General features: G+C 45.2%; 1 protein-coding gene across 1 annotated transcript in view; it reads right to left on the bottom strand.

Moving 5' to 3' along the window:
- LOC145354539 (F-box/WD repeat-containing protein 1A-like) overlaps nucleotides 1-21,654 on the bottom strand; it is a 197,490-nt gene that overhangs the window by 45,686 nt on the left and 130,150 nt on the right. Inside the window, exon 4 of the mRNA XM_080205989.1 lies at nucleotides 9,069-9,300. Coding sequence (XP_080062115.1) covers nucleotides 9,069-9,300 — 232 coding nt within the window. The remainder of the gene's footprint in view (nucleotides 1-9,068; nucleotides 9,301-21,654) is intronic.

A 21,654-nucleotide genomic window follows, 5' to 3' on the forward strand; every position in this document is an offset into this window, starting at 1 on the left:
CTACCCCAATACTGGTGCCAATGCCCCATAAATTCGAACCCATTCCTCCCACACCAATCCCTGAGCCACCCATTCACTTCCTTTATCCTGTCAACCCTACGCCCGTCTGTACTCAGTTCAGGCAGTAGCCCAGAGACGACCACCTTGTCGGTTCTACTTTTTAATTCCATTCCCAGCTTCTCATACTCCCTCCCCAGATCCTCAGTCCGCACTTTGCCTACGTCGCCGGCACCCACATGTACTACAACGACCGGGTTCTCACCCTCCCACTCCAGGTTCCTCTGCAGCCCAGCTGTGACATCCTGTACCCGAGCACCAGGCAGACAACACACCCTTCTGTGCACTTTGTCATTGTGACAAAGGACAGTGTCAATACTCTTCACCCCACTATCTCCAATCACTACTACGTTCCTTTTCCCCTTCTCTTTGCCTATGTCCTGCTGCATCACTGTACCGTGTGCAGTTTGCTCACCAACCTCACCTGCCTCGTCCTCTTCCAGAGTGGAAGCAAGAACCTCAAACCTGTTATGCAGATTAAGAGGCTGAGGCCTCCGCTCCTCACCCCCCTTCCTCCTCCTCCCAGCAGCCCCCTTTTGTCCCTGACCCTTAGATTTAGCCAGTCTAGGGGCACCCTCTCTCCCGCTGATGAGCCTCAGTGTCTGTAGCTCAGAGGCCAGCTCATCCACCTTGAGCTGGAGCTCCTCCAGCAACCTGCACTTACTGCAGACATGGTCACTGGGAAGGACCCTGGGGTCTGCCAGTTCCCACATCATACACAAACCACACATCACATGCCCCTCCATTATTCACTGTAATTTTTATGGGAAAAAATTTTTTTTTTCCTTGTTTCTTGCTGTAGTAGTTTTGAAAAAATTTTTTTTTTCCTTGTTTTTTTTTCAAACAAACTCACCTGGCCTTTTTCCCCTCAAGCCCTTTTTGATATTAAGCCCTATTAACTCACTCTGCTTCCCCCTCACTCCGCTGCCCGCTCAGACGCTGCCCGCTGTCTACACCAGGCCTCCTTTTAAACCTGGCGCTGATTTAAAGCAGGCTGGTCCACAAATGCCTTTTCACCACACCCTCAGAATTCTTAAAGCAGTAAATACAATAAATAAATGCTTTAAACAGTTCTACAAAGAGTAAAGTGCTTTAAACATATTTTAAACAGGTTTTTAACAGGTAAAATCTTAGCTCTGTCTCTCTCTCTCTCAGTTCCAGCAAACAATGGAAGGCTTCACCGTGTGGCCCCTTGATAACTTTGCTTTGCCACCCATCTTAATGTCATCTGCGAACTTTGGCATACTACACTTGGTACCCAACACCTAATCATTTATGTAAATTGTAAACAATTATGGTCCCAACACTGATCCCTGAGGCACACCACTTGTCACTAATTGTCAACTAGAAAAACATCCATTTACCCCCACTCTTTGCTTTCTATTAGTTAACCAATCCTCTATCCATGCTAATAGATTACCCACAACAGCGTGGACCTTTATCTTATGTAGCAGCCTTTGGTGCGGCACCTTGTCAAATGACTTCTGGGAATCCAGATATACCACATCCACAGGTTCCTTATTGTCCACTGAACGTGTAATGTTCTTAAAGAATTCTACCAAATTAGTTAAACATGACCTTCCCTCATAAACCCATGCTGCATCTTCCCAATGGAACAATTTATATCCAGATGTTTCGCTATTTCTTCCTTGATGCTAGATTCAAGCATATTCCCTTCTACAGAAATTAAGCAAACCAGCCTATAGTTACCTGCCTTTCGTCTACCTCCTTTTTTAAACAGTGTTGTCACATTTGTTGTTTCCCAATCTGTGGGGAAATTTTGGCAAATTACCACCAGTGAATTTGCTATTTTGCCCGCCATCACTTTCAGTATCTTGGGATGCATTCCATCAGGAGACTTGTCTACCTTTAGCCCCATTAGCTTACCTAACACTGCTTCTTTAGTGATAATGATAGTTTCTGGGTTCTCACCTGCCATAGCCTTCCTGTCATCAATTTTTGGCATGTTATTTGTATCTTCCACTGTGAAGACCGACACAAAATACCTGTTCAATGCCTCAGCCATTTCCTCATTTCCAGTTATTACATCCCCCTTCTCATCCTCTAAAGGATCAATGTTTACCTTAACCACTACTTTTCGTTATATATATTTGTAGAAACTTTCGCTATCTGTTTTTATATTCTGAGCTAGTTTACTCATAATCTATTTTACTTTTCTTTGTAACTTTTTCTCGTGGCTTTCTGTTGATCTTTAAAGATTAGGGCACTTTACCTAAACACTCTGAATAATATATTTAACTCCCAATCATGACCATCTTGCAACCATGTCTCTGTAATGGCCACTAAATTATACATATTCACGATGATTTTTGCCATCAACTCAGTTACCTTGTCTCGAATGCTACGAGCATTTTGGTAAAGTGCCCTTATGCGAGTTTTTATAACTTTTTGAATCCCAACACCTCCACTAATAACAACTATTTAACGTTGTTGTCAGGTAGAATTGCAGAATGATACAGCAGAGAAAGAGACCATTCAGCCCTTCATACCTGTACTGTCTCTCTGATAGAGCTTTCTATTTAACCTCAATCGCCTGATCTTTCATCAAAAGATTTTCTGCTGGAAAATCTCAGCAAGTCTGGCAGCATCTGTAAGGACAGAAAAGAGCTGATGTTTTGAGTCCAGATTACCCTTTGTCAAAGCTTGGGAGAATTCACAGTAATCTGTTTTTAACCTATTTTTAATGATAGTTTTCCAATTCCCTTTTGGAATTCCCTTGAGGCAATGAATTCCAGATCACAATAAATTCTGAATTTAAAAAGTTCCTTCTTGTTGCCAGTGGTTCCTTTGCCACTTAAGTTAAATCTGCGTCCTTTGATTACCAAATTTTCTGTTACATAGAACAGTTTTTCCCTATTTATTCTATCAGAACGCTCCATGATTCTAAAAACATTGATCAAATCTCCTCTTAACCTCTCTGCACTAAGCTGAACAATCCCAATCTCTCTTCATAACTAAAATCTCTCTTCCCTGATTGCATTCCGATGATCTCATCTGCATCTTCTCGAATGCCCTTTCTGATCTGTGCTGCCCAGATTTAAACACAGTGCTCTGGACAAATGTTTTATGAGGGTTTAGCACATCTACCTTATCCCATGCCCCTATTAATAAAGTCCAGAATTCAATGTGTTTACTGGAACTGTTAACATTTACTTTGGTAAGGAAATCACATACCAAAACTTTCCAATGTGTGAAACCTGATTCAAGTGAGAATGAGAGAGCTGTACAGGAGAGAGGTGGAGTGAGAAGGGTTGAGGGTGAGAGTACAAGAGTATTAGAGTGAGAGTGTCTGTGTCAAAGAGAATTGGGCTGAGAGAATAATAAAGAGAGAAAAAAGGGAAGAGATTTTTATCTGATTGGTTTGAGTTGGATTGGAGTCTTGATTTCAGAGCTGAAAGGACATTATTCGAACATGTCCTCCAGGGTCTCTCCTTTGTGCTAATGCAGCTACTTTTCCAGGGAATACATTAATTTGTAAACTCTACAGATTTCTTGCCAAAGAGTAAGAATAAGTCACAAAAGAAGCCTGTCAGAGTGCCTAACTAGCTAGATTTTCAACTGTCTGCATCACAGAGGACCCTCACGAAAGGTTTAACTGAATAACTGAAGAATTTACAGAACTCGTGACTTTTTATACATTAATTTGATTTTGATTGTTTAATCACATGTCAGAAATCGTGGAACTGAAAATGAATAGTTATTCTGTGGACCGTCCTGGATTGATGCCAGACAGAAATAGCTCTTACAGGGAGGGCTAGTATAGACTGCTGTGCTTTGTAAAATAGAGAGGCATTGTGTGCAAATTGGAAACAGCCCGTCTCCCACAAAGACACGCACAACCTGACTGAGGAGTTCATGTTTAAGTGCAGGCTCCAGTGTGTGCGACAGGGACAGGGACAAGTACATTCAGCAAGTTTACCAAACACAGACAGTCACGCAGAAATTACCTTTGGATTTAGAGACCTGGTTCCATAGAATCCTTCAGTGCAGATTTCCATAAGAATGGAGCCTGCCTAAGGGAGACCCAATGTAACACACAACTCAACCCCTACAGAACATCCTCTTTTTGAAACCACCAATCCCACAATGAACACCAGCCCCAAACCCATACCACAAACCCCAGCCCTGAACCAACCCTCCTGAGATGGACACAAGTCACTGACCAGCCTTCGCAGGTTTCTCACTGGGAGTGATTAGGATATTGCCACAGTAATATAGCAAACTATACAGGAGTATCGGAACACCCACTTAGGTTCTGGTTTATTATCCGCTTAGTAATATAGCACATACTCTGAATTAATGCATGACCATAAAAAACAGTAGCCCTCTTGTACAACGCAATAATACACACTGATGCCTACACAAAGTGAGTGGGTCACACAATGTGGACAACAGAGTGTGGGAGGGAGAGAAAGTGACTGATCAACAGGGAGAGAAAGAGATAATGAGAGAAAGAGATAGGGAGCCAGAGAGACAGAAAGAGAGAGGAAAAGCAGAGAGTTTGACCGAGTGGAAAAGTGAGTCAAAGTGAGTGACAGACAGAGAGAGGCAGAGAATATAAGAGGGAGAGAGTGGGGAAGTGAGAGAAAGTGAAGAGAAAAGAAGCCTGTCAGAGTGCCTAACCAGCTAGCTTTTCAACTGTCTGCATCACAGAGAGAAAGAGACTGAGATAGAGAGAGAGAGAAACTGAGGGGGGGGGAGAGAGAGAGAGAGAGAGGGGGGTTTGGTGTGATGAGGAAATTTCAGAGCGGTAAAGATTGATGCAACATGAAACATAAATTTGAAAGGAAAGGTATGAATATGAAAAGAAACAACTTGCTGAGCAATGAGCCAATAATTTAAAGCAATGAGTAATAACTAAAGATGGTCATTAGAGAGTGATAGGGTGAGTGTGTGTATCTGGCTCAGTCCCCGTCTTGCGATGATACTCACTCACCCACAACCACTCTGACAATGGATGTTGGTGTGTGAGGCAGCTCTACTCTGTATCTAGTTGATGGGGTAAAAAGTCTGACAACACCAGGTTTTAGTCCAACCTATTTATTTGGTAATATACTCACAAGCTTTCGAGGGACACCCTCTTCGTCAGGTGAATGGAGAGTTCTGGCCTCAGACAGAGCATATAAAGCACAGACAGTTTAGAGATTACTGATTAGAATGCGAATCTTTACACCTAACCTGCTGTTCAAGACCTGAAGTGGCTGATAATGTGAGTGGAAGGAACACTGATCACAGTTTAAAGAGATGTGTATTGTCTCCAGACAGTACAGTAAGTGAGGTTTTGCAAACCCAGGCAAGTCACGGGGGTTACAGATAGTGCGACATGAACCCAAGATCCCTGTTGAGACCGTCCTCATGTGTGCGGAACTTGGCTATCAGTCTCTGTTCAGCGACTCTGCGCTGTCGTGTGTCATGAAGGCCGCCTTGGAGAATGCTTACCCGAAGGTCAGAGGCCGAATGCCCGTGACCACTGAAGTGTTCGCCAACAGGAAGGGAACAGTCTTGCCTGGTGACTGTCGAGCGATGTTCATTCATCCGTTGTCGTAGTGTCTGCATGGTCTCCCCAATGTACCATGCTTCGGGACATCCTTTCCTGCAACGTATCAGGTAGACAATGTTGGCCGAGTTGCAAGAGTATTTACCATGTACCTGGTGGACGGTATTCTCACGTGTGATGATGGTATCCATGTCGATGATCCGGCATGTCTTGCAGAGGTTGCTGTGGCAGGGTTATGTGGTATTGTGGTCACTGTTCTCCTGAAGGCTGGGTAGTTTGCTGCGAACAATGGTCTGTTTGAGGTTGTGTGGTTGTCTGAAAGCAAGAAGTGGGGGTGTGGGGATAGCCCTGGCGAGATGTTCGTCTTCATCAATGATATGTTGAAGACTCCGGAGAAGATGTCGTAGCTTCTCCGCTCCGGGGAAGTACTGGACGACGAAGGGTACTCTGTCCACTGTGTCCTGTGTTTGCCTTCTGAGGAGATCGGTCCCGCACCGATCTCCTCAGAAGGCAAACACAGGACACAGTGGACAGAGTACCCTTCGTCGTCCAGTACTTCCCCGGAGCGGAGAAGCTACGACATCTTCTCCGGAGTCTTCAACATATCATTGATGAAGACGAACATCTCGCCAGGGCTATCCCCACACCCCCACTTCTTGCTTTCAGACAACCACACAACCTCAAACAGACCATTGTTCGCAGCAAACTACCCAGCCTTCAGGAGAACAGTGACCACAATACCACACAACCCTGCCACAGCAACCTCTGCAAGACATGCCGGATCATCGACATGGATACCATCATCACACGTGAGAATACCGTCCACCAGGTACATGGTAAATACTCTTGCAACTCGGCCAACATTGTCTACCTGATACGTTGCAAGAAAGGATGTCCCGAAGCATGGTACATTGGGGAGACCATGCAGACACTACGACAACAGATGAATGAACATCGCTCGACAGTCACCAGGCAAGACTGTTCCCTTCCTGTTGGCGAACACTTCAGTGGTCACGGGCATTCAGCCTCTGACCTTCGAGTAAGCATTCTCCAAGGCGGCCTTCATGACACACGACAGCGCAGAGTCGCTGAACAGAGACTGATAGCCAAGTTCCGCACACATGAGGACGGTCTCAACAGGGATCTTGGGTTCATGTCGCACTATCTGTAACCCCCGTGACTTGCCTGGGTTTGCAAAACCTCACTTACTGTACTGTCTGGAGACAATACACATCTCTTTAAACTGTGATCAGTGTTCCTTCCACTCACATTATCAGCCACTTCAGGTCTTGAACAGCAGGTTAGGTGTAAAGATTCGCATTCTAATCAGTAATCTCTAAACTGTCTGTGCTTTATATGCTCTGTCTGAGGCCAGAACTCTCCATTCACCTGACGAAGAGGGTGTCCCTTGAAAGCTTGTGAGTATATTATCAAATAAATAGGTTGGACTAAAACCTGGTGTTGTCAGACTTTTTACTGTGTTTACGCCAGTCCAACGCCGGCATACCCACATCATGTCTAGTTGATGGGGACAGTGTAGAGGGAGCTTTACTCTGTATCTAACCCCGTGCTGTAACTGTCCTGGGAGTGTTTGATGGGGGGACAGTGTAGAGGGAGCTTTACTCTGTATCTAACCCCATGCTGTACCTGTCCTGGGAGTGTTTGATGGGGACAGTGTAGAGGGAGCTTTACTCTGTATCTAACCCCGTGCTGTACCTGTCCTGGGAGTGTTTGATGGGGACAGTGTAGAGGGAGCTTTACTCTGTATCTAACCCCATGCTGAACCTGTCCTAAAAAATGAAGGAGTGCAGACAATGCAGAAGGTTGTTGGGGCTGGCGAAAGATTTGGACATAAATAGGAATGAGGCCATGTAGCTTTATGAGCAGAGGAGTGATGGGGGGGTGATATCTTGTGTAAATTATGATACAGATAACGGAGCTCAGTTTCAGAGGTGGGAGATGGGAGACTGACCAGGAGTGCATTGGAATAGTCAGGTTTCGAGATAACAAAGGCAGCGATGAAGGTTCAGGCAGTGGATGAGCTTAGGCAGGTCTGAGGATGATGTTACAGAGGTGGAAATAGGTGGTCTTGGTGCTGGAGTGAATAAGTGGTGAAAGCCCATCTCTGGATCAGACTCATACAATTGCTGGTTGGTGAGGGGTGTGGTGGGGGGAGGGTGGGGGGGGGACGGACAGGGTGTGTGTGGTGGGGGGAGGGCGGGGGGGTGTGGTGGGGGGAGGGCGGGGGGTGTGATTGGGGGGATGGCGGGGGGTGTGGTTGGGGGGAGGGCAGGGGGTGTGGTGGGGGGGAGGGCGGGGGGGTGTGGTGGGGTGTGGTGGGGGGGAGGGCGGGGGGGTGTGGTGGGGGGGAGGGCGGGGGGGTGTGGTGAGGGGAGGGCGGGGGGGTTGTGGTGGGGGGAGGGCGGGGTGTGTGGTGGGGGGAGGGCGGGGGGGTGTGGTGGGGGGGAGGGCGGGGGGGGTGTGGTGGGGTGTGGTGGGGGGGAGGGCGGGGGGGTGTGGTGGGGGGGAGGGCGGGGGGGGTGTGGTGAGGGGAGGGCGGGGGGGTTGTGGTGGGGGGAGGGCGGGGTGTGTGATGGGGGAGGGCGGGGGGGGTGTGGTGGGGGGAGGGCGGGGGGGGTGTGGTGAGGGGAGGGCGGGGTGTGTGATGGGGGAGGGCGGGGGGGTGTGATGGGGGGAGGGCGGGGGGTGTGATGGGGGGAGGGCGGGGGGGGTGTGGTGGGGGGGAGGGCGGGGGGGGGCTGCGGGTTGGATGGAGTCAGTGACGAGGGAGCAGCAATTGTGACAGGGCCAGTAACAAAGGCTTTGGCCTTACCAATGTTCAGTTGAAGGAAATGCTGGATGCTGGATTAGCAGTGTGATAAATCCCAGACGGTGGAATATCAGGAGCACAGTGGTGTGGTTGGGTTGGGGTTCCCCAGCCTATATTTGGAGGGGCTGTGGGTCTGAAGCTCTCAATCCTGTGAACCACACTGTCCTTCATCACTGATTACTCACCACTGTCTTCCCACAACACATGGCTCTCTGAGGGCCTCTGATGGCAAACTCTGGTACTTCAACAACCAATCTCATTTGTAATGAGAAAGTTCTAATCTAAGATGTCCTGAGGTGTTTCACAGCAGAATAATCAGAGCAAGTTTGAAACTGAGCCACATTAGGTGATATTGTTAGGGAATATAGTAAAGAAGGAGACAGAGAGGCAAACGTTAGGACCCAGGCGGCTGAAGACACAACTGGCGATGATACGGCGATTAAAGTCAAGATGTTCATGAGGGCAGAATTGGAGGAAAACTGGGATCTGGGAGGATTGTGGAGCTGAAGGCAATTTCAGAGACATGGAAGCAGAGGTCCAAGCAGGGATTTAAACACAGGATGAAACAGGATAGTATAAATGCCAGAGAACAAATTCATAAGTTCAGGGACAATAATCCCTCGAAATGTAATTTTGCTTCTGGTTGAGTAGACGGTAATCTACCTGGCAGGGCAGTGATGAAATCCCTTTGCAGCATTGGTGTCAGGTAGCAGTTAACATGTCCATGTTGGTGATGACACATGCGGGAAATCAGAACCTGCACAAACTCCACCTGGTCCGATTCAGACCACTGCTCAAAGTATTTCACACACATCTCCTTTTCCTTCTCATAGTTGGCTGACAGCTTCCTCTGTTTGGGGACTGTTGTGTTGGACGTACCATTGGATAGTCCTATCTGAAAGAAAGAAATAACAAAACCATTCACATACACCCGGGAATTACAATTAGACAGCAAATCAAAAAGTTTTGACTGGTTCATATATGGCATAAAGACAGTAAAAGCAAAATCAGATCAAAGGGTTCGATGGTTAAAATAATTTGCTGAACTTTACAGAATTAGCTGTGACTCAGTGGGTGGTACTCCTATCTTGATTCAGAAGATTGTGGATTCAGACAGCATTCCACAAAATCTAGACAGACATGCTAGTTCATCAGTTGATTCCTGCATTGAAGGGGTTGCCTTATGAGGAAAGACATGGGTCTGTATCCATTGGAATTTAGAAGAATGAGAGGTGATCTTATTGAAACATATAAGATACTGAGGGGACTTGGCAGAGTAGATGCTGACAGGGTATTTCTCTTTATGGAACAGACTTGAACTAGTGAATCACAGTTTAAAAATCAGGGTCTCCCATTTAAGACGGTGATTTGAAGAATTCTTTTCTCAAGAGGGTCATTGGTTTGTGGTATTCTCTTCTCTAGAAGCCAGTGGAGGCATGATCATTGCCTTTGACGATATTGAACTTATATGAGGCATCACCTGGGGTATTGTGTGCAGTCCTGGGCTCTGCACTTTGGGGAAAATGTGAAGGCGTTGGAGAGAATGCAGAGAAGATTCACGAGAATGGATCCAGGGATGAAGAACTTCAGTTATGGAGGCAGATTGGAGAAGTTGGGATTGTTTTCATCGGAGACGGCAGAGAGGAGATCAAATAGAGGAATTCAAAATCATCAGGGGATTGGATAGAATAAATAAGGAGAAACTGTTCTCACTCGTTAAAGGATCAAGAACAAGAGGGTACAAATTTAAAGTCATTGGCAAAAGGAACATTGTCTGATGGTGAGGGTGAGGGTGAGGGTTCAACTAGGGCATTAAAAAGGCAATTACACAGTGTTCTGAAAGTAGAGTTAAAGCCAGTCAGATCAGTCTTGGTCTATCAAATGGTGGAACAGGCTCAATGGGGCTGAATGGCCTACACTTGCTCTAAATTTGTACGTTCGTATGATCATAGTGTGGCTTTGAGGAAATGTTGCAGCATTGAGAATTTTTGAGATATTAGACTTTTTGGCCCTGATTTTATCAGCACAGCCACCCGAGGCTCATAATATTGCACCTGAGGCCAATGGGGAATGCCGTTCTGCGAGCCTCACCCGCCCCGATTTCAGGGTGGCCGTGCTAGTAAAATCAGAGCCTTTGTTCTCTTAGGTGATCGCATTTGGTCTGATGTCAGCCTTTTGAAGGAAAACAGGGGATATTTCACCAGGATCCTGGCCAATACTCATCACTCAACCTGCATCATTAGATAAAATATTTGGGCATTATCATAATGCTATTTGTGGAATCTTGCTGTGTATACATCACCTGCTGCATTTCCTATATTACAATAATAACTATCCTTCGTAAAGCACTTCATTGGCTGAGAAGATCTTTGGAAAATCCTGAGGTCATGGAAGGCGCTATAGAAATGCAAGTCTTTTTTAAACTTGTAAACATAGTGAAACTTATTGCCAACACTTGTGATTTATACAATACTCAATAATGTCCCAAATTACACTTTCAAGTTAACAAGAGGGAGGTTCATGAGGAAGGACAGTTCACTGACTCAATGTGCAGTATTCATAGGACAAATAGTGTCAGCACAATCACTCCTCCTCGGTGCCACAGACGGTCTACACGCAGAGACTAAAGGCTCAGTGATCAGCAGTCTGCCAGCAAGCCGTGACCCTACACTAGTGACAGCCCATGGACTCAGTCAGACTTCATACAGCAGATCAGCCTCAGAAAGTACTCCTATTGCCTGAATTTGCAACCAAACGTTGTAATATCCATAATGTTTCAATAGAATTGGCAGTTTCAAGGGAGCTGTAATGTTACGCTTGCAGGAGAATGCATGTCTGTCCATTGATCTGGCACATTTTGCACAATGCAAATGCCAGCAGCTATAGGGAGAAGTACTAAAGTAGTCTACACTGCCGAAACTCTGGAATCCAGCATTGAAGGATGGCCTGCTAAAATCCAGCATTCCATAAACACATGAGATCATTTTGGTCTTACAAAGTTTATTTATTAGTGCCACAAGTAAGGCTTACATTAACACTGCAATGAAGTTAATGTGAAAATTCCCTTGTCGCCACATTCAGGCACCTGTTTGGGTACACTGAAGGAAAACTTAGCATTACCAATGCACCCTAACCAGCACGTCTTTTGGACTGTGGGAGGAAACTAGAGCACCCAGAGGAAACCCACGCAGACACGGGGGAGAAAGTGCAGACTCCACACAGACAGTGACCCAAGCCGGGAATTGAACCCAGGTCCCTGGCACTTTGAGGTAGCAGTGCTAACCACTGTGCCACCGTGCCACTCCAGGACAAGCTAGGAGTCATTTTTAAAGGCAAGCAGGCTATCATACCAGAATCTTTGCATCCTGACATCCTTCAACAATGTCATCACTCATACATGGGCTCCAGAGAGACAGTCTATTCGACAGATATGAACAACGAAACTGAAGTTGTCACCAAGAAGTGTGAGGTGTAGCAAGAGCAGATGCCAAATCAGCACCGCCTCTTCCATATGAAGGTCCTACGCATCATTGGACCAAAATCACATCCAACATCCTTCATATCCTTGATGTAGACATAATCGTCATTATCAACTAAGTTACCAAGTACCTCAATATTGTAAAATACATCAAAGAGCAAACATCACACACACTTTAACGATAATTTTCAGTTTACTTGGTGTGCCAAAGAGAGCATTATGGGTAACAGTCCACAATTTCCTGGGTCAATTCCCGGCTTGGGTCACTGTCTGTGTGGAGTCTGCATGTTCTCCCCGTGCCTGCGTGGGTTTCCTCTGGGTGCTCCGGTTTCCTCCCATAGTCCAAAAGACATGCTGGTTATTTGCACTGACCAAGCTAAATTCTCCCTCAATGTACTGGAACAAGCGCCAAGGCAACTAGGGGATTTTCACAGTAACTTCATTGCAGTGTTAGCGTAAGTCTACTTGTGACTAATAGATAAAATTTACTTTCCAATTTATTTGTAAGTCATTTCAGGATACAAGTGAGAAGTGGAATATTGATCACACTACTTATTCTGCTCATTACCTTAGATCTAACTTCAAACACCCAGCTGAATGAATGATTTGCATGGTGAATTCCCTAATTCTCAAATGTAGGCAGGCTAAGTAGGATCTACACATTGTAATGTTAGATGAGAGCGACACCTTTAAATGCAGCTATTCCATCCCTGACAGAGCTCATGTTTAACAGAATAGTGCACACCAATTCACGTATTCTTCCCCATTCTAATCTCTCAGGAAAGAGACAGCAACTTTTAAAACTGCAAGAGAAGAGGATCAATGTGCATGATAAAAATGCAGCTACAGCATTGCCATGTTTACAGTGGGGACAACAAGTTCACATCCAGGGTAACACAGATTGTACATCGCAGCTAGCCAAGGTGACAAGGACTTGTTCAGAACCACGATCCTTACACAGATCATGATACACAAAGGCACAACAGTGAGGTGTAGCCAAAGCCAAATCAGATTCATTCCAGCTCCTATCCAACCACCAAGCTGTCCTATTGGAACAAGGACTAGATCCCAAATTCAACCAGGAAAAAAATCCAAGAATGACAATCCCATAGATCATTGCGAGCAACTAAAGAAACCCCTGGACAAGGTTTCCATTACAAGATCAAGGCTTACCAGCAGATGACCTCGTCCTTTAGAGACCCATAGATTCACCAGTTCTATATACTTATGTAATTGCAACTAAACATGAACATGTATTGGAAGTACCTACACTTTTTTGAAAGGGGGGAATGTATCTTGAAAAGAAAAGGGGATGTTGTAATCTGCCTTTAAGGGATATTAGTGTGACAGCATTAGAAAGCAAATGTGTTGGGTGATTCACTTTTAGTTTTACTTTTGTTTTTCAGCAGAGCTCACACATACACAGCTCTGCTGCTGATATCTTCAAGCTCTCTATGTATAGTAAAGTGTTGGTAAGACTTTTAACATTAGCAAGGTTAACTGATAAGCAGAGGAGTGGCAGGGCTGCTCCAACCTCAAACGTACACGTCCTGTGCAATGTGGGAACTCCTGCTCATTTCCTATGTCCTGGATAATCATTAGTGCAAGAAGTGCCATCAGCTGCAGAAGCCTGAGCTCCAGGTTCAGAACAGCTGGCATTACCGCAATGTAACCGTGAGGTTGAGAATTATGTGAATAGCACCTTGAGATGTGGTCATCCCACAGCTCAACAGTATGCAGGGGGAGAGGGAATGAGTCACCAACAGTCAGTCAAAAAGGAACAGGCAGGTTGTAAACAACTCTGAGTACATCCCAGTCCACAACCAGTATTCTGTTCTGAATACTGAGAGTGATGGTTCGTCAGGGGAGCCAGGTCCATGGCTCCACGGGTAGATCAGCTGTACAGGGGGCACATGAAAATCTAGAAGAGCAAAGTGATTGGTGATTCTACAGTGAAGGGAACAGACAAGCAGTTCTGCAGCTACAGATGTAAATCCAGGATGGTGTTGTCCCCCTGGTACTAGAGTCAAGAATATTGGGCTAGAGATGAACAGCCAGCTGTCAAGCTCCACATTGGTACCAATAACATATGTAAAAAGAGAAATGGGATCCTGCTATCAGAATTTAAAACAAGAACAAAGAAAATTACAGCACAGGAACAGGCCCTTCGGCCCCTCCAAGCCTGCACCGACCATGCTGCCTGACTGAACTAAAACCCCCTACCCTTCCGGGGACCAAATCCCTCTATTCCCATCCTATTCATGTACTTCTCAAGATGCCCCTTAAAAGTCACTATTGTATCCGCTTCCACTATTTCCCCCAGCAGCGAGTTCCAGGCACCCACCACCCTCTCTGTCATAAACTTTGCTTGTACATCTCCTTTAAACCTTGCCCCTCACAACTTAAACCTGTGCCTCCTAGTAATTGAATCTTCCAACCTGGAAAAAAGGTTCTGACTATCCACTCTGTCTATGCTCCTCATAATCTTATAGATTTCTATCAGGTGGCCCCTCAACCTCCGTTGTTCCAGTGAGAATAAACCAAGTTTCTCCAACCTCTCCTCATAGCTAATGCCCTCCATACCAGGCAACATCCTGGTAAATCTTTTCTGTACCCTCTCCAAAGCCTCCATATCCTACCGGAAATGTGGCGTCCAAAATTGAACACTATATTCCAAGTGCAACCTAATTAAGGTCTATAAAGCTACAACATGGCTTGCCAATTTTTAAACTCATGCCCTAATTTAGGGAGCAAAGGTAGAAAATTAGCAGGAAGGAAGTAGCAATCTCCGGATTACTTCCGATGTCATGGGCAAGTGAGGACAGAAATAGGACAATAAAACAGGTGAGTGTGTAGCTAGAAAGTGCGGGAGGGAGGGATTTGGATTCCTGGCATACTGGGACTGGCTCTGGGGGAGATGGCACCTATACAAGCTGGATGGGTTATATCTGAACAGAGTCAGGACTGAGTTCCTTGAGCGGAATTTTTCTAGCGCTGTTGTGGAGGGTTCAACCTAACTAGGCAGGGGTGTGGGAACCAAGAGAAAATATCAGAGAGGAATACCAAGGTTCACAAAATATAGGGAGAGGCAGAAAATACGAGAATAACTAACTTGGAGAAAGCCAACTTCATTGGGGAAAAGTGGATCTGGACTGAATAAACTGGAACTAAAGGTTGGCGGAAAAAACTAACTGAACAATGGACTACCTTTACAGAAAAGGCATAATCAAGGTATACTGCCTCGAAAGGGAAAGGTAGGGCTAACAAATCCAGAGCTCTCTGGATGATAAAGGAGGTAGAAATTAAGTTCAAGAAGAAAAAATGTGTTTCTGACTGGTGTCAGGTATAAAATACAATCACAAACCAGGCTGAATACAGAAGGTTGAAGGGGAAAGTGAAAAAGCAGAAAATGGAAGCAGAAAGGGAGTATGAAAAGAGACTGGCAACTAACATAAAAAGAAATCATATAAACCCTACAGTACAGAAAAAGGCCCTTCAGCCCATCGAGTCTGCACTGACCACAATCCCACCCAGGCCCTACCCCATACCTCTACATATTTTACCCACTAATCCCTCTAACCTACACACCTCAGGACACTAAGGGGCAATTTTAGCTTGGTCAATCAACCTAATCCACACATCTTTGGATTGAAAGGAATCCCAAAGTCTTCTACAGGCATATAAAAAGGAGAAAGAGTATGGCTAATTAGAGATCAAATACGAGATTTACACTTGGAGGTAGGGGACATGGCTGAGATATTAAATAAATACTTTGCACCTGTCTTTACCAAGGAAGATGTTACCCAGGACATGGTAAAAGAGGAAGAAATTCAGTCATTAGAAAGGTTTAAAATGAATAAGGCTGAGGCATTGGATAAGCTGCCTGAAATTAAAACGGGCAAAGCACCAGTCCAGATGATTCATCCAAGTATATTGAGGGAAGTGAGAGTGGAAATTGCAGAGAAACTGGCCATAATTCTTCAGTCTTCCTTAGACTCAGGGATGGTGCTGGAGGACTGGAGAATTGCAAAAAAAAATGCAAAAAAGTGGGTCAGGATAAGGCCAGCAACTGCAGATCAGAAACTTTTAATCAGCATTTGGTGCAGGGCCACACAACAGACTGGAACAAAAGGGGCAAGAGCGACTTGGATACAAGTTGGGTGGGTGACGGGAAGCAGGGAGTAATGGATAATGAATGATCTCAAGCTGGAGGAAGATTTCTAATGGTGTTCCAAAATGAGCTGCTAACTTTTCTTGATATATATTAATAATCTAAAATAGACGTCAGTGCGCAGAGGATAATTTCAGACAATTCAGACAGTACAAAACTTGGAAGCATTATATACTGCGAGGAGCACAGTGTTAAACTTCACATGGACATAGACAAGTTGGTGGAATGGGTGGATATATGCCAGATGAAATTCAATGTAGAGAAATGTTAGGCAGGAACTTTGGTAGGAAGAACATGGAGAAACAACTCTAAAGGGGGTGCAGAGCAGAAGGATCTGGATATATAAAGTAAAATAGAGTTCATTTATTAGTCACAAATAAGGCTTACAATAATACTGCAGTGAAGTTACTGCGAAATTCCCCTAGTCTCCAGTGCCTGTTTGGGTCAATGCACCCTAACCAGCACTATTTCAGACTGTGAGAGGAAGCTGGAGCACCTGGAGGAAACCCATGCAGACATGGGGAGAACATGCAAACTCCACACAGGCAGTGACCCAAACCGGGAATCAAACCCCGATCCCTGGCACTGTGAAACAGCAGTGCTAGCCACTGTGCTGCCCATGTACTCATTAAAAGTGGCAGGTTGAGAGAATAATTAAAGCATACAGTATCCCAGGTTTTATTAATAGGGACATTGAGTACAGGAGTAAGGAGATAATTCTGAACTTGTATAACACATTACTTAGACATCATCTGGAGACTGATCCAGTTCTGGCCATTATGCTTGAGGCAGGATATGAAGGAATCGGAGAGTACAAAGGAGATTCATAAGAATGATTCCACAGATAAAGAGCTGTCGCTATAAGGATAGATTGGAGAGTTTGGGACTGTTCCTTAGAGAAAAGACGGCTGAGAAGAGGCTTAATGGAGACATTTAAATCAGTGAGGGATATGGTGGTACAGTGGTTAGCACTGCTTCCTCACAGTGCCAGAGACCCAGGTTCGATTCCCGGCATGGGTCACTGTCTGTGTGGAGTTTGCACGTTCTCCCCGTGTCTGCGTGGGTTTCCTCCGGGTGTTCCGGTTTCCTCCCACAGTCTGAAAAATGTGCTGGTTAGGTGCATTGGACATGCTAACTTCTCCCTCAGTGTACCCGAACAGGTGCAGGAGTGTGGTGACTAGAGGATTTTAACAGTAACTTCATTGCAGTGTTAATGTCAGCCCAAATTGTGACTAATAAATAGACTTTAAACTTCACAAGTCACCAGACAGTGACGGCTGCCAGGAAATCTGTCCTGAAATTTTACGGTTAAAGTTTATTTATTAGTGTCACAAGTAGTTTACACTAACAATGCAATGAAGTTATTGTGAAAATCCCCTAGTGGCTACACTTCGCGGCTGTTCGGGTACACTGAGAGAGAATTTAGCATGGCCAATGCACTTAACCAGTCCGTCTTTTGGACTGTGGGAGGAAATGGAGGCACCTGGAGGGAACCCACCCAGACACGGGGAGAACATGCAGGATCCACACAGACAGTCACCCAAGCTGGGAATCGAATCCAGGTCTCTGGTGCTATGTGGGGTTTCCTGGAGAGACTCCTCTTGCTGTTTTAGTGAGAGATTCTAATGGGGAATGATACCAGGGGGCTGGATTTAAACCTCATTATGGCTAACATGCCATTAATACAGATTCAACCCACTTTACTGAAGTTACTTACCAAGCACTTTGAATGAAGGCAAACAAGTCAGAACAAAGAACAAAGAACAACACAGCACGGGAAACAGGCCCTTCGGCCCAACGAGCCCGCGCCGCCATTTTAACAATGTGTCAGGTCGGGAGTCATTTTGAAGAATAGTGTTTTATTTTGCTTTGACCATTAAGAGATGTGCCTTGGTATCCTAGAGTGCCCTTAAGGTGGTTGTGTGATTATGTGTTCCTGCAGGGACTGAGCTGAGGCAGGTCTCACTGGACTGGAAGGGAAGGGCTGAGGTGGACATAAAGCTGCTCCTGTTAAACCCTGTTGTAAAGTTTACTTATTGTTAGAACTGTCTGGATCTGTAAAAGTTGGTCCTCCCTGGTATTGCTTGCTGCCAAGTCACACCTACTGCTTTCCATGGACAGGAGCAATATACCATGTGATAGAGTCATACAGCACAGAAAAGACCCTTCGGCCCATCGAGTCTGCACTGACAGTAACTACCACTAAATTTGCACTAATCACATTTTCCTACACTTGTCCCATATCCTTGATGTATCATTCTGCTGTGAAGGTTCACCATGATAGAATCTACCCGTGCTCAGGATGAAAACTTGCCAGCAGGGTGGCGGGCTCAGCATGGCAGGAGGAGGGAGTGGTGTCAGTGCTAACGCCCTGCAGAGGAGGACAGCTCTCCAGAGTAGGAAGACGGTAAATGATGATCTCCTGCTTTCTGCCAGGGAAAGTCATTTTTCTCATCGTCTCCATCACACACCCACAGGGATCTCACTCACTGCCAGCTCAAAGGATACCTCCCCTCGTTCATCTTCATCAAAAACATCTTCATCTCCCCTGTGGGTCATGTCCTCATCACCTCACTGCTCCCACTCACCATCCACACACGCCAGCCATGCTGACCATCAGCCCTGACACATGTCCGGCTCACACTCCCTCCATCTGTTTTCATGCAGGAGAAGTTGGCTTTAGCACGTGCTGCCTGAAAGGGCAGTGGAAGCAGATTCAATAGTAATGTTCAGTAATAGGAACATTCAGTAATAGTAACATTCAGTAATAGTAATGTCCAGTAATAGCAATGTTCAGTATTAGCAATGTTCAGTAATAGTAATGTTCAGTAATAATACTGTTCAGTAATAGTAATGTTCAGTAATAGCAATGTTCAGTATTAGCAATGTTCAGTAATAGTAATGTTCAGTAATAGTACTGTTCAGTAATAGTAATGTTCAGTAATAGCAATGTTCAGTAATAGTAATGTTCAGTAATAGCAATGTTCAGTAATAGTAATGTCCAGTAATAGAAATGTTCAGAGTAGGCAGAGGTAGGGACGTCCTCGGGTTCCAGCACCTAGAGGATTGCTGGAGGCCAGGATTCTGCTGAGTTCCAGTCAGATCCAATTCTTTCTGAAGATTGAATCTGCTTCCACCGTCCTTTCAGGCAGCACATTCCAGGTTGTAACAACTCACTGCATTAAACAAATTCTCATCTCCCCCCCCTGCCTGTTAAAATGTGCGTCCTCTACTCACTGACCTTCCAACCAGGATTTTCTCTGTCCTCTAATCATTAAATCATACAATCCTATAGTACAGAATGAGGCCATTCGGCGCATTGAGTCTGCACCAACAACAATCCCACCCAGGCCTATCCCTGTAACTCCATGTATTTATCCTGCTAATCGCCCTGACAATGAGGGTCAATTTAGCATGGCCAATCCACCTAATGCACATCTTTGGAGTGTGGGAGGAAATTGGAGCACTCAGAGGAAACCCACGCAGACACAGGGAAAATGTGCAAACTCCATAGACAGTGACCGAAGTCCGGAATTGAACCTGGGTCCCTGGTGCTGTGAGACAACAGTGCTAACCACTGTGCCACCATGCCACCCTTTAACTCTTATCCTCAATTATTGACATGAAACCCTATCTGGAAATAGCCACACCTTGTATGAATATCAATTTACTCTACAAAACCCTTCATGATCTTGAACACATCTATTAAATCTTCCTTTAACCTTTCCTCTGACAAGAACAGATCTCAGCTTCTCCAGTCTCTCCAGTTCCCTCAGCCCTTGATCTTCTGCAAGGCATGAATATATGTTATTATACGTGTAAATGCACTGCATCCAGGTTTATTCAACACTGGCTGAATGTTTCACTGTCTTTACAAATACAGAAACAATCTTTGAAAAGAAGAATGTTTTGGGGGAGTCATTGGCTTGACCTGAAACTAACAAGCACTTACTAATTTCCAACTGAACGAGAACCAGCCTCAGTTAGAATTTGCAGCCTTAAGCAGACAGCTTTTTGTTTTAGCAGCAGAATGATACATCAGCCATCACATTCAAGGATATGGGACAAGTGTAGGAAAATGTGATTAGTGTGAATTTAGTGGTAGTTACTGTCAGTGCAGACTCGATGGGCCGAAGGGTCTTTTCTGTGCTGTATGACTCTATCACATGGTATATTGCTCCTGTCCATGGAAAGCAGTAGGTGTGACTTGGCAGCAAGCAATACCGGGGAGGACCAACTTTTACAGATCCAGACAGTTCTAACAATAAGTAAACTTTACAACAGGGTTTAACAGGAGCAGCTTTATGTCCACCTCAGCCCTTCCCTTCCAGTCCAGTGAGACCTGCCTCAGCTCAGTCCCTGCAGGAACACATAATCACACAACCACCTTAAGGGCACTCTAGGATACCAAGGCACATCTCTTAATGGTCAAAGCAAAATAAAACACTATTCTTCAAAATGACTCCCGACCTGACTTGTTTGCCTTCATTCAATGCGCTTGGTAAGTAACTTCAGTAAAGTGGGTTGAATCTGTATTAATGGCATGTTAGCCATAATGAGGTTTAAATCCAGCCCTCTGGTACCATTCCCCATTAGAATCTCTCACACTAAAACGTTTAATGAATTATTCGCCCATCAAAAAACTCCATGACAGCACTAATTACGAGTCAATTTCCCTCTGCTTGGGTAAAATATGACGCTGGGGTTGCTCAGGGAGTGCAAAATGTCTCTTAATTTTCACGGAAAGGCTGCCAAACTCACTGCCATTTCATTTCTCAAAGCTCCCAAGCAAGATTTAACTTTCTCATTTACTTAATTATTGTACAAGACATCATTTCCAAGGACCCAGCTCTGCTGTGCTAACTTGTGTGCAGGTGATGAATGACTGCAGTGAAAACTTAATAACTTCAGCCCCTGGCAAACCACAAGATAAATACGAGGGGAACAGGCGGTGCAAGATCTCGCAGTGAGCGATGCCTCTGCTGTTTGGTAAACAGAATCCAATCCACCAGCAGTAACTGGGCTGCTAGGCGTCACACAAAGTCAAACCCCGAGTGGGAGACTCCACAACTGTCGTGCTGTACAGAGACAGACCTCTTCACAACTGCTGCCTACCATGTTGTGTCAGAATGATGGGTGTATTGATACACATGCACGCGCGTGCATGCACACTCACAGCACACACACACAAACACACAAACAACACGCACACACACAACACGCAAACATTCACACACACACACACACAAAACACACACATCTTTCAGGAATCACTGAAGGCAGGGAGGGTACCAGAGAACTGGAAAGTAGCTTATGTAACACCGCTGTTTAAGAAGGGAGGGAGGCAGCAGACGGAAAATTATCAGCCAGTTAGCCTGACTTCGGTCATTGGCAAGATTTTAGGTTCATTATTAAAGATGAGATCGCAGAGTACTTGGAACTGCATGATAAAGTAGGACTGAGTCAGCACGGCTTCGTCAAGGGGTGGTCATGTCTGACAAATCAGTTGGAGATTTTTGAGGAGGTAACAAGGAAGTTAGATAAAGGAGACCCAGTGGACATGACTTATTTAGATTTCCAGAAGGCCTTTGACAAGGTAC

The sequence above is a fragment of the Carcharhinus amblyrhynchos genome, chromosome 17 (genome assembly GCF_965287045.1).
Source record: "Carcharhinus amblyrhynchos chromosome 17, sCarAmb.v2.hapA, whole genome shotgun sequence".
Classification (NCBI taxonomy): Eukaryota; Metazoa; Chordata; class Chondrichthyes; order Carcharhiniformes; family Carcharhinidae; genus Carcharhinus; species Carcharhinus amblyrhynchos.